The sequence below is a fragment of the Mya arenaria genome, chromosome 5 (assembly GCF_026914265.1).
Source record: "Mya arenaria isolate MELC-2E11 chromosome 5, ASM2691426v1".
In the NCBI taxonomy this organism is placed as follows: Eukaryota; Metazoa; Mollusca; class Bivalvia; order Myida; family Myidae; genus Mya; species Mya arenaria.
In genome coordinates, this window is record NC_069126.1 from 24895887 (window position 1) to 24917703 (window position 21817).

A 21817-nucleotide genomic window follows, 5' to 3' on the forward strand; every position below is an offset into this window, starting at 1 on the left:
TGCAGCAGTTGGCCATTCTTGTATTGTTATCTGTCACTGTCCTGATAGCTCCCTATCTCAATAGATGCAAAAGGTTGTAGGTTCATGATTCTCCTGGTCCAATATGTCATACAGAAAGAAGATGTTGAATGTAGAATCAAGAAGCTTTATTTTCAGGCACTCCAAATTGAATAGTACTTTAACATTTGGAGTGCCAAGAATTTGTTTGATTCCTAGGCAACAGGTATCAGGTGTTGCAGTACATTTGGCAAATACTTTTCACCCTCCTTGTAAATCTAAAAAAGCTTTCATTTCGCAAAAGTAGTTCATATAATTATATTAAGGTTGCTAAATCAGAGTTTTAATAATTCTGCAAACTAGATGTGCCTTTAATTGCAGCAATTTGAACTCCAACTCATAATGTCAATTAAGCTGGTTAAGCAATACTGCAGTTCCTTGGTGTGGGGATTGCTTTATTTACTTTAATACACAAACAGTTCTTGGGTTGGAAAGTACAATGTATTAATATGGCCTAAAAAAAATTGTTTGGTTAGGGTTACATCCTTTTCAAAAATAGGTAGGGTAGGTAGGCTTTTTATTTTTATTTTTTTATTAGCCTTTATATAAGAATATCATTTTCATCATTGGAGAATGGTGTTAAAGTTATCTTCTGTATAAGCATTTACTACATATTGAAAAGCAATTAAAAAAACCCCGAAAAACATTTTATTTTTTTTATTTTTTCATTTATTTTTTTCAAAGCGACTATAAAAACGGTAGGGTCGGCGCCAATTCCGTAGGTAGGGTCGGGTAACCCGAACCAAATGTATTTTTTTTTTAGGCCTATGCATTTTTCTTGCCCTGACTCCATCCAAGCCTTAAATCTTAGATAAACATGTACTTGGGGCTATGTGTAATATCAATGAGAACTATAAATTATGTTCAATTTAGTGCCACTTATGATATTTCATTCCACATACAAAAACACTAACATGTTCTTTAAAACCAATATCCTATGTTATGATAAAACCATTGCCAAGTTGGTAATTTGAAAAGACAAGAAATTATATCTGGTCAGGGTTTGACATAGTCTTTCTAGACAGCGTGCTGGACTTGTTTTGCAGTTACTTAGAAAATCTTCAAAAGCTAAACTGATCAAGACTGGAGCAAAAAACTCACAATACCAAAAGGGGTTTTAAAGACTTACGAGATCATCCTCACATCACCTATACCATTAGTTCTTATCTACAAACAAATCTTTGATTCAGATTGCAAAGTATAACTTATATAAATAAATATATATAAATATTCTTAACTTTATCTGAATACACAAGCTAATGCATCAGTCAATTGTAACCATGCCCCCCCCCCCTCGGTCCCGGAATAGCGGGGACTTTTACTTTCGGTCCAGCCAACCACAGCTAAAATCCCCGCCCTGCGGAGACAATCTGACAAGTCCCCACCAAATGCCCCGCACCCAAGGGACATTATGTTAAGCCCCATCAACTCTGTATTTTCCGGGAATGACCTGGCACTGCGGGGCCACCTGAAAGGTCAAAACATGGCCCATTTCACCGGCTATCCCCGGTATACCCCCCTCGATGTGGGAGCCGTGGTTACAATTGCCTGGTGCATAATGATCCATAGTGTTCCAATCTCATGCCAAGATGATTTCTGGTCTGACATCGCGAGGTTAGTTAGATAAAGACTGTTGTGAGGTTAAATCTTCATTACTTCACTGGGAACTTTATTGAATATTTTGATTTTAATTTTGTTCCCTGAACGCCACAAGTCAACTGATTAATTAATACAAATTCAATTCTATCTCCACAATATTCGGCACTGCATTGTTAAATAAAACTCAAAAGTTACACTTGTAAATTATTTAACCAAATACCTTTCCCTCAAATATTTCACAAATTTATATTGATCTATCAACAACAATGCATCACCATACAGTATCTCTGACTGATTTTTGATTTTCATTCTTGGCTAGAAAACACAAAGTGAGCACAAAGCGTCTTTAGAAAAAGAGTCAATTGTAACCACGCCCCCCCCCCCCCCCCAGGGAATAGCAGGTACTTTGACTTTCGGTCCAGCCAATCCCCGGTAAAATCCCTGCCCTGTGAGAACGAACTGGTGGTAAAATCCTGTGAATAACCCCCCCCCCCATGGGGATCTAAGGTAAGAGCAACTCCCTGATATATTTTGAGGGAAGACAAAACCACCGCAATCACCCGGCATTGCGAGGACACTACCATATTATATTATGTATAGGATGCTAGCATAGATAGGACGCAGGCAAAAAAAAAGTTGAGAAAACGGGTAAAAACCCTTAATATATAGGACGCAGCGGAAAAATGTCAAAATCGGAGCCGAAAAATTGAGGTTGGTAAAGTATTTATAACATATATTGAAGTAAAAAAACAAACAAAAATATGTATATAAGGCATATTTCTATAACTGTCTTGTGTATTTCGATAATTATCGTTGTATTTCGGTAATTTAGCGTACACAACAATAATATATGCCTTGACATTTTGAGAACATTCACGCATATTATAAGACTTATACAAATGCCATAATAGTCCCGACACGCCTTCTGACTGACAGTCAACCGTTGCAGTAGTTCCGACATGGGTTCTGAATGACAGTCAACCGTTGCAACCGTTGCAGCTTAAACTGTGTATTGTCAAAACTGATGATTGTTTTGATAAGGCTTGTCGCTGTGCGGATTAAAGCATGTCGGCATAATTAATGCGTGTCGGTAATTAGCCTTGCCAGCGGATGGCACGTTGGGTAAAGTGCGAAACAAACAACCATACGGTATTACCATCGCAATAGTTTGTTCTATTGATGTTTTTCTAATGACAGACAGCGGGTGTTTTTCACACCTTCGCACATTTGAAAAGATTTGATAGTGACAATAATGCTACTTTGCGTTATGCACATTCCTTTATTAATTTTTTAAAACAGTTACATACAACAAAATGTTTTGTAAAATATCGAAACATTAGAATCATGAACAACGATTAATTGATATTTACCTCCTTTCCCGATTTTCCGTTGCCGTTATAACTCAATGCTGACTCACATCCAGTTTTTGTGAGTAGAGTCCCTTTTGTAAAAAAGTAAACACTCGTGTTTGTTTTCAATTTATTTCTCAATAAATCATTTTAAAGTAAACATTCAATATATTTCTGCGTGTGTTAACTTGCGTGATTTTACCTATGTCAGTTGTTCTCTTCGCTGACGCAGTACAGATACTTACTTTTACCGTGTTCTTCCCCGGTCCGATATTTTCGACCTGAAATGGACTTGAAAACCCCCCAGATGAAATTCTAATAGCATAGAAAGGACGCAGGCAATTTTTAAGACGAGAATTGGGGGTAAAAAAGTGCATCCTATGCATGATATAATACGGTAGTTCTGGCTTTCATAACTTTAATGTTGATATTTATTTTTGACTAGTGCATTTCACAGGGGCAGGTTGTGTTGTTTTGACACACCACGCTTCTGTCCGTTTTGTTGTTTTTGTTGTTTGTTTTTTTATCAATTTTTAGTTAAGAATTTGATGTGGTAACTGTAACTTGCGATAATTGGCAAACAAAATTATTTTTTTAAATTTTTATTTTATTATCTTTGTAAAGGGTGATGACTTGACCCTGAATTTCCATATATTTGCCAACATGACCCTGTTTAAGAAGCCATAACTTTATCAAAACTTTTGTGTCAAAACAACGCAACCTGCCCCTGTGGTAAGAGAGGAAATCAAAATTGAGCATGCAAGATTGTTTTATCAATGGCGATGGTTTATCACAGTGTCCTGTACTTACACGGAGAGTGGCTCCAAGACTTTTCTATGCAAATAGGTAAACAATCATCTTATTCACAGATGCTGTACAGATATTCATACATTTGGCTTCATTTAGAATGAAACTTCATAAATAAGTATGCGCATATTTGATATTTTTTTATCCCCATTTTGCAAAATTGAAATCACATGATTTTTTCAAACGAACTTGGTATTGCTTGAAAATATTGCTGGTACCCTGATTTACTTTTCCTCAAAAATATTAAGTTATACAGGTACGCGGCATATGATTTTTAGTTAACATTAATAGTATTTGAACAATAAATACCAAAAATCCTGTTGTATTTAAAAATGTGCTTAGTGCCATGCGATGATTAGTTAAAAAAACTCTATATCGAAAAGAAAATATCACGGAAACAGGCAAATTATTTCGAAAAAAAGAACAGGGACCGACTTCGGAATACCAACATTGTATGCAAAGGATAACAATACTTTTTTCAAACCAACTTTCCTGGTTGTTTTCTACTTAGACCGCACGCTTCATTCGCTTTACGTATGAATTCACAAGACATTTCGAATGCGCGACGGGCACCGGGGTTACCTGATACTGGTTTCTTTTCGGATTAAAGAGAAAGAGGGTACCAGTCTATCAATACAGAGCATTGAAAGGAAAAAATTTCGATGCATGCTTTTCCATTATGTTCATATTCTTATTGCATGTAATCTGACCGTATGCAAGAACATTCATGTAGTTAACCCTATTTACTCACTCGCTACGTATGACTTTCTTGTGCTTCATTAAAAGAACATACAGTTAGCTTGAATTGTTAGGAGAACTATTTTTATTGGATGTTTTCATTGTAATCAGTTCTGGTACTACTTTGATTATTTAAATTCGCTAACGGCAATCCAATCAATATTCAGCATATGAATACATTACGTCAGTAACCCCCAGATGCGGCTTGAGAATGCAGATAGCGCGTTTATGGCTATGAACTAGGCCACAAAATTAAGTGCCCTAGTCCAATGATCCAATCTGATAAAATCCAATATTCTTCATCATGATCTTTCGCAGTCTGCTAGTCTCTTCCTGCTCTTGACTTGACATGTTCTTGGTTTTCTACCTGACCTTTCGTTTTTCCTGCGTTTGTACCAAATGAATACACAGAAGATTATGCTGAACATTACACCCCCCCCCCCCCCCCTCAATTGAACAACCCACTACAATCCCAGTACCTCACCTTTGCTTTCCTTCTCCTTCTTCTTATCCTCAACTTCGGTGATGGTTGTTGGCGATGACTCAGTCGTTGTTGGAGGTATTGTAGTTGTTATGGAAGATCTTGTTGGAGTGGTTGGAAGTATCCCTTCTATCGAATATGAAACATCGATAACTGCCGCAAAGGCATTGAAGTCCATCATTAGAAATCCACCATCAGCAGCTGGCCTACTGAATGTCTTCTCAAGTGGTTCTGATTTTGTCTGATCTTGACAGAGGTGCAAATTCCATATCACCTCCAAATAATTTATGTCAGATCAAATACTTTTATCCTTAGAGATCCTGATTCACTTGCGCCTTTGCCAATTCCACTCGTCCATATTTTCAATGTGAAATTGGAGAATACAGATTTTGGGAAATTGACATAGATAGCATCTTCTCTTTCTACTTTCGCTCTTCCTTCTTCATAGAATGTTACACACATGATGTTTCCTAACATCACTAAACCTACTATCAAACTCAGCATATCCATTCTTCGATTCTCGTCTTACGAAATTTCCAAACTTCCTAATAATCTTTGAACATAAAAAAGATTTGGACACAATCATTTGGAGTAATATTGATTTTAAGGTCATACTGCTGTATTCATTTGCTCATTTTCAAATCTCCTGAAAAGTACCTATACAGATAAGGACTGCTTATCAGTAAGTTGGCTATTGACTGGGAGGTGTAATCTGGCCACTTGTCTATGTGCTAAAGGGTTAATAAGGTGCTGGTATGTAGCACAGTGAATCTAAGAGTTTAACAACCACAGGGGCCGCCCCAGGTTTATTGAAGCATGATGGTAAATGGAGAATGTAACCAATCCCAGCATAAGACTCCATCCTATGGTGTAACAATATATGTTAGGCTTGCCAAGGATTTATTAACCAGAGAAATAAAATAGAAATTAGTTGATCATCCAGGGTGAATTTAAAAGATACACTAAAACCGTTTCCAGTTGGTTATTAGATGTTGGCATAAACATTTAAGACTATACTAATTATTATATTGAAAACGATCCTTTTTAGGGCCACTACTGTTAAAATTTTAAATAGTTTTTTAAAATGATATATACATTATTTACATAAAAAATGGATTCTCACCCGGGAGGAACGATAAATAGATAACATGCAACGGCTGGTGAATTATTGAAACAGCATAGAAACAAACTCCACGAAGCCTTCCTCCATGTAAATGTGTGGGGTTTAATAATGGAAAATGAAAATATAAAAAAAAGGTGAATGCTTGTGCTATTCTCAACAAAGAAAATGAAATATATACTTATCAAACTTTGCTCATTAGCAAGATTTTGCCTATGTTTACCTTGTTATTCACAAAACAACTTGGAAAATACAACAGATTAAAGAGAAATAGTTTCTGAATTAAAATGATCAAAATTAAAATAATTGCTTTCAAACAATTGTAAATGAAACACCTAAATAAGTTAATAAATCTGTGATATTTTCTCATATTTACACCAAACCAGCAAAATAATATAACTCAATTCATTTCAGTGAAATGCCATTTTCAAAAACAAAATACACAAACATCCGTCTATACGTACACTATAAAAAGTATATAAAATACATTAAACAAAGTAAATCTTGAAAAATCTTTAATTTCAAAACTTATTTTTTTTCCTTTTTTGTCTATATGGTCAGCAACTCTCTTCTATTTCTATATCAGCAGCTAACTCGTCAGCACTTTAGTACGCGCCTGTCAAAATAGCGTGCGTTTGTTATTACCACGTGGGCTATTACGTGATGTTTTAAGCGGGGGGGGGGGGAACTGTGCGCAGGGGATGAGATCATTGTGTCACGTGATGGAATGATTGCGCTTTGAGTGGATAGTAATACTTTGTTTACGTTTCGATGTTCATTCATTTTTGGGCGCAGGGATACTACATATTAGAAACATACCTTGCAATTTATATAGTCCGCAATTTCTCAAACTATATATTTTTGGTGGTAAACAGGCAGACGACACTGGTTACTATTAATAGGCATTTTATGTTGTGAGTGTCAAGTTTGTGGCTACACTGAACAGGGTTGAAAACAATCCTGTTCAAAAAGCAGCTGGTCGCATTTATCTGATGGTTATCTTGTAACTTTTATTTGGGTGTTTTGAGGATGTGTGAATGACAAACCAGGACTTATAAAATTATAAACAAATTTCAGACCAATTTTTTAACCATTTTTGTTACTTTAATTGGTCTGGCATGCTCAAAATTTGTCCAGACTAGCAAACTGTAGGTTTTTTAGAAGCCCTGATTGTAATCTTGATTTGCAATATAAGGCCAATTTGTCAGATAAAACATAGATGAAAACAGTCAATAGATCTAGTGGAATTTATTTGCCAATTAATACTGTACAGAATGTATGATTTTTTCAGAAGATAGAAATTTGACATGTTTGTTTGATATAAATCCCAAACTGCATTACCATTAACCATTTAAACTCATTCATTGTCATAATAAACACAAGTTTAAAACTTTCAATCATGTTAGCGATTTAGGACCATCCTGGTGTTGATAAACAACCAGATCACATTGATTATTTGTACCATACTTGTACTGCCAGTGAATCATCAAAACTTGATCAAATCTACTTAGTCTGCTCTCTACCTTGAGCATTTATTATCCATTCTTTACTAAGTGCCAGCTAGGTTTCAATGTTTAAATGTAATATCTGAACAAGCAATACAGTCCTTTAATTGTCAAAATTTGACCATATTCATCCAATATTTCCCCTAACTCAGTCATTTCTAGACCAATTTTAACCAAACTTAATATCAATGGGAATAGGCAAAATAGATTGTGCAAGTTTGATTACCAGATTGCAACATTCACTGTGAAGTTATTTGGTCTTGATTCAAAAATGATACATAAAGTAATATGTTTGTATTGAAGCTTCATCAAATTTGATAGTAAAAATATTACCCTTGTTACATTTTTTTTGTTCTACTCATATTTACTTATTGTTCAATAACTTTCCATTCCCAAAAGCTCTAAGCAGGTACCATATCCTTTCCGCTACCATAGCCGCCTAATGCAGACCCTAAATTCGGGTGTCCCCATTACCTCTATCATTCACCGGCGAACTACCACAGCAGTGTAAACCGTACTCAAATTTTCGGCTTCTGATTACCGCTATCGTACAGCGTGGGAATACCGCTTATTTTTATAATCTTGTACATGTTTTGCTAAAAGCAGAGACTTAAATCTCCCGATTAAAATGCGTTAGCAATTAGGTAAAATGTTTATAAAATTCGAAACATTGTATATTTATAACACAATTAAAGAAATTAATTACAAACATTATATAGTACATAAAATTATATAACATAACACCCTTATAAATCAAGTTTGCATTTCACGAATTAGTGACTTTTACATTATCCCTAATTAGGTAATGTTCTAGTGAAAATGTACATTTTTCCTTTTACTTAAACTGTTTAATAGACACATTAATACAATAAAATGCATTTTATTGATTTTATTATGTAACGGCAATTAAAATAATCACTTATTAATATATATGACATTTCGGCATAACTACGCTCTGGTTGACTTAGGAAAAATACAAAACTCTCATTAATACACTACGGATATGATGAATTTTGAACAAATGTAGGAATAACCGTAGACGTGTGTTGTAGTAATTTGATTGAAGACAATCATCAGTAGGTAAACGCACATGCAAAACAGCGCAATGGTAATCCTGTGATATGTAGGTTGTGGTTATTTTCATCTTCGGTATTGGCTACTTTTTAATGTTTATAAAACTACTATAGGCGAGTTTTGTAGATAGGAATTACTTCTTTGAACAATTTGTTAAGCACATAAAGGATAATATTATGCATTAGTACACTCTGGTAGTTCTAGTACAAACAGTTCAGGTATATGTATTTCAAAATTGCCGGAGACGTTTAATGTTATGATCAATCTTGGAATTATACCACGTGAGCATGCATAGATACACTATGGCAGTTTTAACTTTTGTAGTTACTCGATATTTATGTCTGTTGTTTTCCTCATAAATACGCTACGGCTAGTATTTGATATTTCTAAAACAGCAATTTTGTACTACAGTAGTAGAAAAAGGTTTTCCAAATATTTCAAAAGTACAATGCTTGAAAAGATGTTTGTAAGGCAACGTTGCGATTTTTTTTATTGTTTCAAACATATTATGCATGTACGCTTGAATAGGAGTAAATTGAAAAAAATCAACATAAACACTCTCTGGAATGCCATGTGTGACTAAACTATGTATGTATAAATACGCTATTTTAGCCGTGCTTAATTTTAATGCAGACATCACATTATCACAGTTTTCCAGGCACGTGTCATTCTATGTAAAATTCAATAATAAAACAAAAAGTGAAACTTATGATTAAAGAAGTGGTGTAACATTATGTTTGTGTCTCTAGTTCATTGTTATTTGGGTCCTTGACGTGTACCCCTTATCAGGGCCTATTTTTTACTGTTCAACTAATGGGCTTGTCCCTGTAGTTTTCATTATATTATACATATTTTTGTATATTTTAGTATTTACACATGCATAGAGCGATTACAAAACAATATGTTTTTTATCAAATAAATCAGAAAGGAATTAAAATAACAATTCTCTATCATGATATTTTACACACATGTTCATTCATTTCCTATATAAATGTATACTTAAAGGACTAAAATCCAAATACGGATTCACTATTCATTCATACATCAAGGTTATAAAACGTATAGTACAATTATGTACATCATAGGAACTTGGGGGATACATAGGGATAAAATTAAACATGACGAAATTCAATAATGATAATAATTTTTCTCCAATCAACAAAGAACACATGTACATAATTATATAATAGAAAAACATAGACCAAAACATAAATCAAAGTTTTTGACTGTAACTATTCTATTGCTAAAAATATCGCAAGATTTGTCACGGGAAATAACACCAGTATAATCACAGCATGCGATTAACGAAACGGCAACAGAGTCTAGTGGAGTTTCTGTGCAATGCAATATCATCGGTCTGTAAAAGGAAATCACATATTGATGAATATTTGTTATAAAGACACGTTGTTAGCAACAATTGCATTGTATATGTGTAATTTCGTAAAAAATGTCCTCATTTTAAGCATGGAATGTTAAATTCTATAAAAAACAACAACATTAAAACAAACATTATTCGTCCCTTCAGGAACAAAAGGTTGACACCTGAACAACATTTTATTATGATTATTTCATCAATACTATATTGAAAATTTATTTTAATACATGATTGATCTAAACGGCGCTTTCTTGTACTAGACTCTGAAATTCAAGATGTGCCATTAAACAGTAAAAATAATTTAATGTATGCATTTTCATGAACTTCAGAGGCCGTTCATTGTTTCAATTTAAGGGTCATTTCAAAATGCAATTATATAAAAAACATATATTATTGAAAATGTTTTACATACATGAGCTGTTGTTTCCCGTTCCTCTGTGTTTCTGGAGCCATAGTCTTGTTGGACTTGACCTCCATTCGGCCTTTCATAGAGGTAATGCCATGATACGAAATAAAACATTCCATTTAATAAAATTTCATTTGAGTTTTATTTTATAAACATTAGAATTATTTTCGTGCAAGTTGACTCTGCACTGCACATTGCCAAAGAGGTCAAGTTAAAAAATGTCGCTTGTTTGTTTGGATTTCCTTATACGTGTGCTATTCCCTCCGATAAGTTGTTCTGCAACCTAACAACAGAAACATAAACCATTAAACAGCTGATTGGTTTTAAAAGATGTTGTTCATGTTTCATTTTGGTGGTGCATGCAACGATCAATATGTTATTAAACCTGATTATGGTTACGATTTAACATTCTACGGCATGTTTGTAATATACTGTAAAAATGAATTACCATTCTCTCAAACAGCTTATAGGTAGCCGGAGGGTTGACGCTTTATACATGATGAACCATAAGCGAGAAGTCCACGGCAAACCACACAAATTAGGTCCACAAATAAGCACTTTGTGTTGGTACACTGTAAATGTTGACTGTCTACAACACCCATGTTCTTTTTTAATTAAAACTAACTTTGATGCATGTTTTTTCCCTCTTTCATTTTGTATTTACATCTTCCATCAAAACCTTGTTCTGTCGGCTATTTATAATAGGATTGAAACCTGTCATCGGGTTGCACACATGTTTTGATTATTCCCATGCAGTGGACATAAGCTTCTGGTCCGAAATATTTCATGCCATGTGTTCCCCTCTGCTGAGCATCCTAACTTTGCCATCTCTTTTTATTGGACTGATTTTGCGATTGACCAATATGTCCTTCCGGTGTTTAATGCGTGACACGAATGTATAGATTTTTTTCCAAACGCCAGAGATACTGATGTTTTAAACTTGTCGGCAAATACAACATGATCATCCTGTGATGTTTTCTCTTCAGTTCTCTACAACTGTTTGAGTCAACTCTACTTCTATCTTTCGACTTAAGTACTCCTGGTAATTCCTGCGATACCTCATGACACACGGAGCACCAACATTTCTTGAATAGTGACCGTGACATTTGATCATTTCTTCATCAACAGATATGTATTGAGCATGTTGTATAAAGTCATGCTCCTTTCCCATACAACTTTCATAACAGGGGTCACTGTGGTTTCAATGTAACCTTGATGCGACCTTGTGATATTTGTCGGTTGGATTATTGTCTATTGCAGTGGTTTTCATGGCAACTGTGACAGCTATTTTGTAATGGATGTTCTGTTGATATATTTGCAGTCACTATGGTTTCCATGATAACTTTATAGCGATCACGTAATAGATGTCCGGTTGGATTTATAAGAAAGTAATAGCATATATTTCAACAGTTTTAAAAGGAAGCATAACTAGCGTTAAATGACCTTCAAAGTCAACGTCGCCTTTTAAATGGGCTGTGTTATGTTGATTACGTATAAAGTTTAAACAGGAAATACCGCTGCGTAGTTTTGCATACTTCTAGATTCAAGAACGCTACCAGAGTGCACTTAAGTGACTGATTTAGTTTAATTCAAACATGAAATGTCTACCTTATCGAAGTTAACACACAGTCTGTAAAACAAATATCACAGTAATACCACTGCGCAGTTTTGCTCATTTCTTAAATTTAACAGTGATACCACAGCGTACTTCTGATACAAGAGGAAAAGCATAAGCATGCTGTTTTATTAAAGCAAATTTACAAATGCCAGAGGCGAATAATGTTGAATGACGATTTTTAAAGAAATACCGTTGCTTATTTTTGCATGGTTATTATATTTGAAAGAAATTCCGTAGTGTAGTAACTGTTTCTAAGACAAAGTACCATAGCGTATTAATGCTGTTTTTAAAATTCACAATCCTTCTTATTTTAATGAAAAACGTACCACAAATTTGTGGAAAATGTGCATTTTGCAGTTGTGGAACTGGACGTACCTACTTTTTCAGTACGTTTCAGTCGTCTACAGTATTCCTACAGTAAAACAGTAGCGGTAACCAGCACCCTTGAAAAATTGGTCTGCATTAGGCGGCTACGGTAGCGCGTCGATGTACGGTAGCGGTATTCGAAAGGATATTCAATTGTTGAATTCTAGTTTTATTTTACAGGAGAAAATCTTCACAGACGAGCAGTATATGAACCTAACATCCTTCAAAAGATTGCAATACTGGCATGCACGAGGACCCGTGTTGCAGTGTGTTTAGCAGCAGTAACTGTTGTTGTGGTGATTATATCTCTTAGCGCTGCCCTTGCCAGATCTCATAGTAAGCCGGACTCAAAGTGTTCTGGACAGCTTGTTGAGCCTCTCACCACTACACTCCCTCCTTCAAACACCTCAAGCTTCACTGCCACAAATGGGGAGCCCTTTCCATATCATAATATCAGGCTACCATTGTTTATTATGCCTACACACTACAAACTACACATTCATCCAAACATATCAGATTCAGATTTCAGTGGTCGTATTATTGTTAGCTGCAATGTTCTCAGAGATTCTGATTTTATTGTTATTCATGCAAAGGAACTGACTATTGTTGAAACTAAAGTGCATGATGAAGGCGATGCAAATAGAAATATTGCTGTTGAAAAGTGGCTTGAGTACACTGAAAATGAACAGATATATATTAAGCTTATGGAACATGTGAAAAAGGAAAGTAAAATAACATTGGAAATGAGTTACAGAGGAGAACTGAAATCTCAACTTCATGGGTTCTACAGGAGCACTTATACTACATTATCTGGAGAGAGAAAGTAAGACATGAAGCTTTTGTATGAATTCATATGTTTTGTATTTGCCTGATTATCAGTTTTGTTTCACTTTAAAAACACTTATTCTGAAAAAAGAGCAAAAAAAAAATGCTCTGTAATCTGTGACATTTAGGAGTCTATAAAATACTCCCAGACAGAGGTGTCAGCTATAAATTGATGCCATAGTATCTTTTTTGATGTGCTTTTATGTTATATCTTTGTGTATTGGTTAGTCATGACTTGATTTTTAAAATGATGTGACCTTGTTGCTGTTTTTTTTACTTTTTACGAAATTTAAATTTTCCCTGTCAATTTCACCATACACATGGGACACTGCACATGAAATTCAAATTCATCTAAATCAAGTTAAGCAAAGACTTCAGCATAAGTTTGACAAAGTTCATTATAGTAAGTGGGTCTTGAAAGGGTATCTGTTGTATGAACAATCAATGCATCAGAATGAAAATGACTATAAACAAAAGGATAAATACTAATTTCTGAACTTTTTCTTCGGAGTATACAATTTTAATGGCCTTTGCATTATATTGCCATTGTTACACTTTTTGATTACTTTTTTAAGCATATTGATTCAGAATTTAAACAATTTTTCAACTGCAACAGAGGTATAGAGGGTTTCCATAACATCAAAACATTTAACAAAAATATTATTTTATAAAGAAAGAAACCAATCTCTTGAATAATACTGAAAACTTTGTGCAAGGGTCAGAGGTCGTTGGAAGCTCCTGGAATGAAACTTTCTATAACTCCACATTTCAAAGCCACTCCTGACAATACATTAACAATTTCAAAAACAAAGCCTCTCGGATAATTATTAAATTCGGTTAAAGTTTTAGGGCTAGTTGGGATTTTCACTTATAAGTCCAATACCCTTCATTCAAATGACTTAATACCTCACACAGTTGTTCAACTTCAGGGCTATCTCATAATGAGGTTAGATAACTCCATATTATCTTTTATACAAATTATGGCCCTTGATTGACTATGGAACTTAGGTTAAAGTTTTAGGGCAGGTTGGGATATTTATTGATTACTTCTATACCCTTCATTCAATTGACTTAATACTTCCCACAGTTGTTCACGACCATCACACAATGAAGTTAAATAACTCCATATTATCTTTTATACAAATTATGGCCCCTGATTGACTATCGAACTTAGGTTAAAGTTTTAGGGCATGTTGGGAAATTTATTGATAACTTCTATACCCTTCATTCAATTGACTTAATAATTCCCACAATTGTTCACGACCATCACACAATGAGGTTACATAACTCCATATTATCCTTAATACAAGTTATGGCCCCTGATTGACTTAGGTAAAAGTTTAAGGGCAGGTTAAAGTTTTAGGGCAAGTTGGGATTTTAATAAAAAAAACTTTTATACCCTTCATTCAATGCACTTAATACCGTACATCGCAGAATTGCTGACGACCATCTTACAACAAGGAACATAACTCCATTTTAACCCTAAATACAAATTATGGCCCTTGAATATATATATTTTTTTTATTTCTTTTGAAAGGCACATTTTTATATTCTTAGCCACATTTTCATAAAGGGGAAACAAGTTATTTGAATGACTTGCGTCATTGTTCGGGTGGGCTGGTGGGAGGGCGGCGTCAAAGTCACCTTATGTATCGAATAATTTTAGCTAGGTTTGACATAAAGAGACCAAACTTGTTATATACGAAGAGTTTATGGAGACCTTTTATGAGAATGCGTTTGAGGCCCCTAGGATCAAGGTCAAGGTTACTATAAATAGAAAAAGGGTTGGTATTGAATAACTTAAGTAAGGGTCTACATATTGTGACCAAACTTGGTATATAGGAAGAGTTTATAGAGACCTTTCCTAAGATAGTGTTTTGGGCCCCAAGAGTTATGGTCTAGGTCAAGGTCACTGTTGCTAAAAATAGAAATATGGTTAGTACTGAATAACTAAAGTAAGGGTTGACATAGTGTGACCAAACTTGGTATATAGAACAAGTTTATGCAGAGCTTTCATGGATTGACTTTTGGCCCCCTAGGGTCAAGGTCACTGTTACTAAAAATAAATTACTTTTTCAGTTGACATACTGTGACCAAACTTGATATGTAGGAAGAATTTATGGAGGACTTCAATGTGATTGTGTTTGGGGCCCGTAGGATCAAAGTCATTGTTACAAAAAATAAAAGAAAGCAGTTGAAACGGAATTTCTTCTACCAATCATTAACAACCTGTTTTTTTCACATCGCGATTCTTGTTCACTTTTTAATTTGATTGTTTTATTGCTTTTGACAGGCACATATAACATCGTTATTGTATTCCCTTCTAAGTCAAAGCGGTGTAGTCGAGCGCGCTGTCTTATGACTGCTCTTGTTTATGGAAGCGGTCAAAGAACACCGATAATGTATAGGTCAATGGTAAGGAAATAAAGGACTAGTTCTGATAGGTTTGTAGGTGCCATTATGGTGGAGATTAACTGTGACACATCATATAAATTTTTAGAAATTCAATTGTCTTTTTTTGGGGCTAATGATTTACTGACAATTTATTTGATGATACCAAATCATAGGAGAGGAAATAAAAAATGTAGTATTTTCAATTTTATTTTTGAATGGTGTGTTTGTAAAACATAGAATAAAAAACGGTGGACTTACACAATAATTGTGAAATGTCTTAGAGACTCATTTTCACTGATAATTAATGTTAATATTTTAATGTTTTAGCTACATAGAAATATATTACATTCAAATTTGTTATCTGGAAAGGTGAAAATCATATTAATATTTATATAAAGCTAAGTGTTGCATTTGCAAGGAAATTGGGCCTGCTTGCTTCCCACTTTCTCAGTCATCTAAAAAATGGAACAGTGTTTCACAGTTTGCATGTTTACAGGCCAAACTTTGTTAACCTAAATGTGAGATAAAATGATGTTAAAATTTAATGAAGCATATTTAAATCACTGTGATTTTATTATTTATCAGGTTCATTGCAACAACCCATTTTGAGCCGACTCATGCGCGGGAAGCATTTCCATGTTTCGACGAGCCTGCAATGAAAGCCACATTCCAGCTAACCATGGTGCGGGAACCAGGCTATTTGTCCCTCTTCAACATGCCACTCATCTCATCCAGTAAAGTATGACAATATTGTCACATTGCTTGAGTTAAGCTTTTAATCTCACAAAAAGAATATTTTAAATCCAGTTATTGTGCCACACTGTTTGTCCTCTGAAAATACCAGTCCAAATTCAATGAAACTTCACAGGAAGCTTCCTTGGGTGACCCTCTACAAAAAAACAACAAGGGGTTGCGATTTATCAACAACAACAACAATCTGGCCAACGTCCTGTTTTGCTTTAAAAAAACATCTCCTCTGTAACTACAAGGCCAAATTCACTGAAACTTTACAGGAAGCTTCATTGCATGACCCTCTTCAAAAATACAACAAGGCATTGAGATTGATCAACAACAACAACAATCTGGCCAACTTCCTGTTTTGCTTTAAAAAACATCTTCTCTGAAACTAACAGGCCAAATGGCCTACTTACTGTTTTGCTTTATGTTAAAATCTTGATATTTATGTAAAGTTTACTCTTGAAGCAAGGGCAGCATATCTTGCTATATGGTCTCCCTTTCTATTGAATAGTGCATTGTCTATATCTAGTTTTTCTATTTTAAGTAACATGGGATTATATTTTATATTTTATTAATTCTTCAAATTAGTCACTTTAAAGGTAATAATTGTTCTTTTTATAGGTTAATAGGTTAGGAAATATCATATCTCTTCAATTTGTAGAAGAATTTCATATTTGCCCAATGATGAATTTAATAATCAGACTTTTCCATTTAACTACATGTAGACCATTGTAACTTACAATCTTTATCTTTTACATGATTAGGCCACAACAAATTGATAACTTGTTCATTGGATTTTTTCCAAAAAATAATGGGGCGAGTGAGAGAAATAATAATAAAAATATTTGTTTTGCATATAGCAAAAAAGAGGAGCGAGCAAAGGCAACAGCGAACAAATATATATAGTCATTTAACTCACTTTTGCTCACATTTTATCCACTTATTAACTAAACAATGATATTGTAAACAGTACAAGGATAACATCCAGTGAAAGAATGATAACAGTAAAAGATAATTCTATACAAATATTAGTTTTGAGATCAAACAAATGCTATTTGAGATCAAGCAAATGTATTCCTTTTAACTATTTCATAAATGAGAGAACTCAAAACCACAGTTTTCCAGTTTTTTAAACCTTTTTGAAAAGTTTTTTTTCAAAATACCCTATGCATGGCTAAGTTAAAGCTTGGACACAAGCACCAATGGTCACAGCCACCTGCCTGCCCAATGGCATATCCAAATCTATTAACTAGGTTATCCATTTTTCCTTAGGAAAACTTGGTTAAAAATAATTCTCTGTTAAAATACATTGTCATATGTCATGCCATGGAAATGACTAGACAAGGTGACTTGAAAAATAATTTGAATAAGGAATATAGGCATTTGCAATCAAATATAAACTACAGCTATCACTCTTGCTTTGACTACACGATTGGCCTTGGTAGCCATCTAAGTTCTGGAAGAAAATTTACAAAAAACCTACACCGTATTGTAAACCATTTCAGCTGAAAATATGTCACAGAAAATTCCAGCCAGCGCCAGATTGATTTTAGGCTTTCTCAGAATTTAACGCCTATCTGTTTTAAACTTGCAGATTTTCCTTATTTTTTTTAGATATCTTGTTCAAATTTAGACAAGTAATAGAAAACATATATACAAAAGACACTTTTACTTCTTTTGCACTGCAAATACTGATTGTGTCAATTTTCATATAGTGCAAAAAAATATTCCAAGAAAATACAAGAATATGCAAAATTTTGTTCATAGACACAAACCTATCAGCATAAATATTTAACACTTGAATGATTTTCATATAAAGTTTAAATATACACATGAACATCTAAAAAATCTACAAACATTTATTCGCAACACAAAGTGTGATTAATACCTTTTTCCAAGCACACAATCTGACACCATTTTTTTTTATCCTTTTTGGCTAATATTTACAAAATATACACAATCCGGTTTGTTTGATGTTTTTGTGTGAATGGTAAAACTCATGGGATTGCATGAAGCACATATGAATGTCAGTCAGGTTAATTTTTAGCGTCATCCTAATGTCCACGAACATTAACTCATCGGCGACTAAGGCCTACACCACAAACACGCCCTCGTTGCTTCATGGGGACAGGAATTTCATGATCCGCTGCGTCGGAGGAATCTGAAATGTTAATAAGCAATATTATACATAAATGTTCATTGTAGTATAATGTAGTATGCATTTATGAAACAGTTTGATGATAACACAAGGTGGTGCTCGCTTCTTGGCTAAACTTTATTTTTCTATAACTGTACATGCATATGAATTAAATAAACACTATACTAAAATAAAAACAAACATGCATAAATCATTAAATGTATAATTATTTTTCAAGGAAACAAATAATACAAAAAATACATCATATTTGCTATATTAACAGCAAAACAACAAAGAAGTTAAAATACACACCTGAAGTTTTTACCTGGGCAGGTGTAGTAGGTATAGATGACCGATTGGAAACTGTCTTTTCACTGTATCGGTCATCCGAATTCCCGTCAAACATGTCCGAACCAAATTCAAACTTTGGATACCTTAAATGACTGGGTATAAGACGATAGGGGGTATTGGCGCAGGAAAAAAAATCTGTGAAAAGTCCAAGAAAAAACTTGTAATCTATGTTTTTGGTTAAAAGACGCATAGAAAAGATGTCAAATCGTCTGGCCTTTTCGGCCACCATGTTTGTTGACAGTGACAAAAATTATTTTTTTCGTGAAAATGGCGACGGTTATCTTTAAAACCATACAATGATAAACTGTTGAGAATGAAAAGTTAAGGTATGCAAAAACCTAATATTGTACGGGTTTGTTCTCAAAATGTCAACACCTACAGAAAAGAATAAAGTACTGTTATTCACCTAAGAGTTCGGACACCCATAATTATTTTCCAAAATAATTTATTTTGCGTACCTAATTTTCGGACACCCAAAGGACATCAATCATAACTTTCACAGTTACCAAGTTTCACAGACGAAGATTATTGATTTTTGAACAGGGTTGTTTTCAACCCTGTTCAGTGTAGCCACAAACTCGACACTCACAACAGAAAATTCCTATTAATAGTAACAAATGTCGCCAGCCGATTTACCACCAAAAATATAGTTTGAAAAAGTGCAGACTATATAATTTGCAAGCTATGTTTCCAATAACCGAGGTAGATTTGACAAAGCAAGAAGCAATCATAACGCAATATCTATTTAAATAATTTAATCTGTTGAACTTAGATAAAGATAACATTAAAGTAGTATCCCTGCGCCAAAAATGAATGAACATCGAAACGTAAACAAAGAATTACTATCCACTCAAAGCGCATCATTCAATCACGTGACACAATGATGAAGCCAAGTGAATTTACACTCAAAGAGAGATAATTCTGTAATGAGATAATGCAGTTAGTTAATCAGATTTCTCTCCCTTACCTTTGTATAAAGAAGAAGTGGGAAATCCCAAGCTTGATTGATTGTCGTGCACAGTTGAAGCCTACAGAGATGTTTGTTTTAGAAAACTTGATTGTTTTACTTGGAATCTGATGTTCTGCTGGTTAGTATCGATATGCATTTGTAGTCTTTTGTGTTTGTCTTTGGTTAGCAATGGATCGGAATGATCATTATTGTATTTAGCTGCATTTATTTAGTTTTATCATGTATTTTTACGCCATCAGCAGATTTTGTATTTAAAACGAGAATGGCAGTTCCGTGATATTCTTTTAGCCTCTTACCATATACTAATACATGTGGGTTTGGTTACAGATGATAACATGCACGGATAACAGAAGTCACCTTGTAAGTACGAGGGGTTGGAGTGTTTGATTCAGTCATTAAGTAAGTTTCATGTCAATGTTTTGTTTTATGATGTACTGTGTTGTTGTTCTTTAGCCATTTAATTTAATCTGCCACTGCACATGATTAAATTATTCATTATCTTATGATTGTTATACCCCCACAAACGAAGTTTGAGGGGGTATATAGGAGTGAGCTTGTCGGTCTGTCGGTCGGTCGGTCTGTCGGTTTTCATGGTTTCCGGACGATAACTCATGAAAGGCTAGACAGATTTGAAAATTTTTTGGTACACAGGTGTAACATCAGAAGATACAGGTCAAGTTCGATATTGGGGCTGGTGGGGCCAAGGTCAAGGTCACTGTTACTAAAAATAGAAAAACGGTTTCCGGACGATAACTCATGAAAGGCTTGATAGATTTGAAAAAATTTTGGTACACAGGTGTAACATCAGAAGATACAGGTCAAGTTCGATATTGGGGCTGGTGGGGCCAAGGTCAAGGTCACTGTTACTAAAAAAAGAAAAATGGTGTCCGGACGATAATTCATGAAAGTCTAGACGGATTTGAACAATTTTTGGTACACAGGTGTAACATCAGAAGATACAGGTCAAGTTCGATATTGGGGCTGGTGGGGCCAAGGCCAAGGTCACTGTTACTAAAAAAAGAAAAACAGTTTCCGGACGAAAACTCATGAAAGGCTAAATGGATTGAACAATTTTTGGTACACAGGTGTAACATCAGAAGATACAGATCAAGTTCGATATTGGGGCTGGTGGGGTCAAGGTCACTGTTACTAAAAATAGAAAAATGGTTTCCGGATGATAACTCATGAAAGGCTTGACAGATTTGAACATTTTTTGGTACACAGGTGTAACATCAGAAGATACAGGTCAAGTTCGATATTGGGGGTTTTCTTGTCAGCAGTATAACTTCTAAATTACTCAACAGATTTAAATAAAACAATACATGCATGATAAAAGAAGATGCAGTGTGCAGTAACCTTGGAGTTATGGCCTCTTTTCAAAGGAATGGTTTGCCATTCCTGTGTCCAGGCGGCATTTGGGGGTATTCATCACTCCTGTGACAGCTCTAGTTTATATTTATATTTTCAGGACGCTCCGATATAATAGCTACATTCGATAATGTTGAATATATAGATATTGAAGCACACTGTGTTTGAACTCAGATTAAACTGCTACATGTGGTAACCTGGACATATAGACCCACCCTCGCTTAGGAATTACAAATGTATTCTCATCTTAAAACCTGGAATGACCTAGAAAGCAACAATGGTCTAATTGATCTCAATGATCGCACAGTTTCCCTGCTTAAAACATCATGCGATAGGCCACGTGGGAATAACAAACGTGCTAAAGTGCTGACGAGTTACTTGACGATATTGAAAAAGAAGAGAGTTGCTGACCATATAGACAATGAAGGAAAAAAAGTTTTGAAATTGAAGATTTTATGCTTACTTTATTTTATATATATGCACTTTTTATAGTGTACGGATAGACGGATGTTTGTGCGTTTATTTTTGAAAATGGAATT

At 34.5% G+C, this 21817-nt stretch overlaps 1 protein-coding gene across 2 annotated transcripts in view; it reads left to right on the plus strand.

Annotated features, from left to right (window-relative positions):
• The window catches only part of LOC128234695 (endoplasmic reticulum aminopeptidase 1-like), a gene marked incomplete at its 3' end in the record, with an annotated part of 245411 nt that overhangs the window by 26771 nt on the left and 196823 nt on the right, over positions 1 to 21817 (plus strand). For both annotated transcript variants that reach the window (XM_052949111.1, XM_052949110.1), the window contains 2 exon segments: positions 12676 to 13318; positions 16300 to 16453. In XM_052949111.1, coding sequence (XP_052805071.1) covers positions 12676 to 13318; positions 16300 to 16453 — 797 coding nt within the window.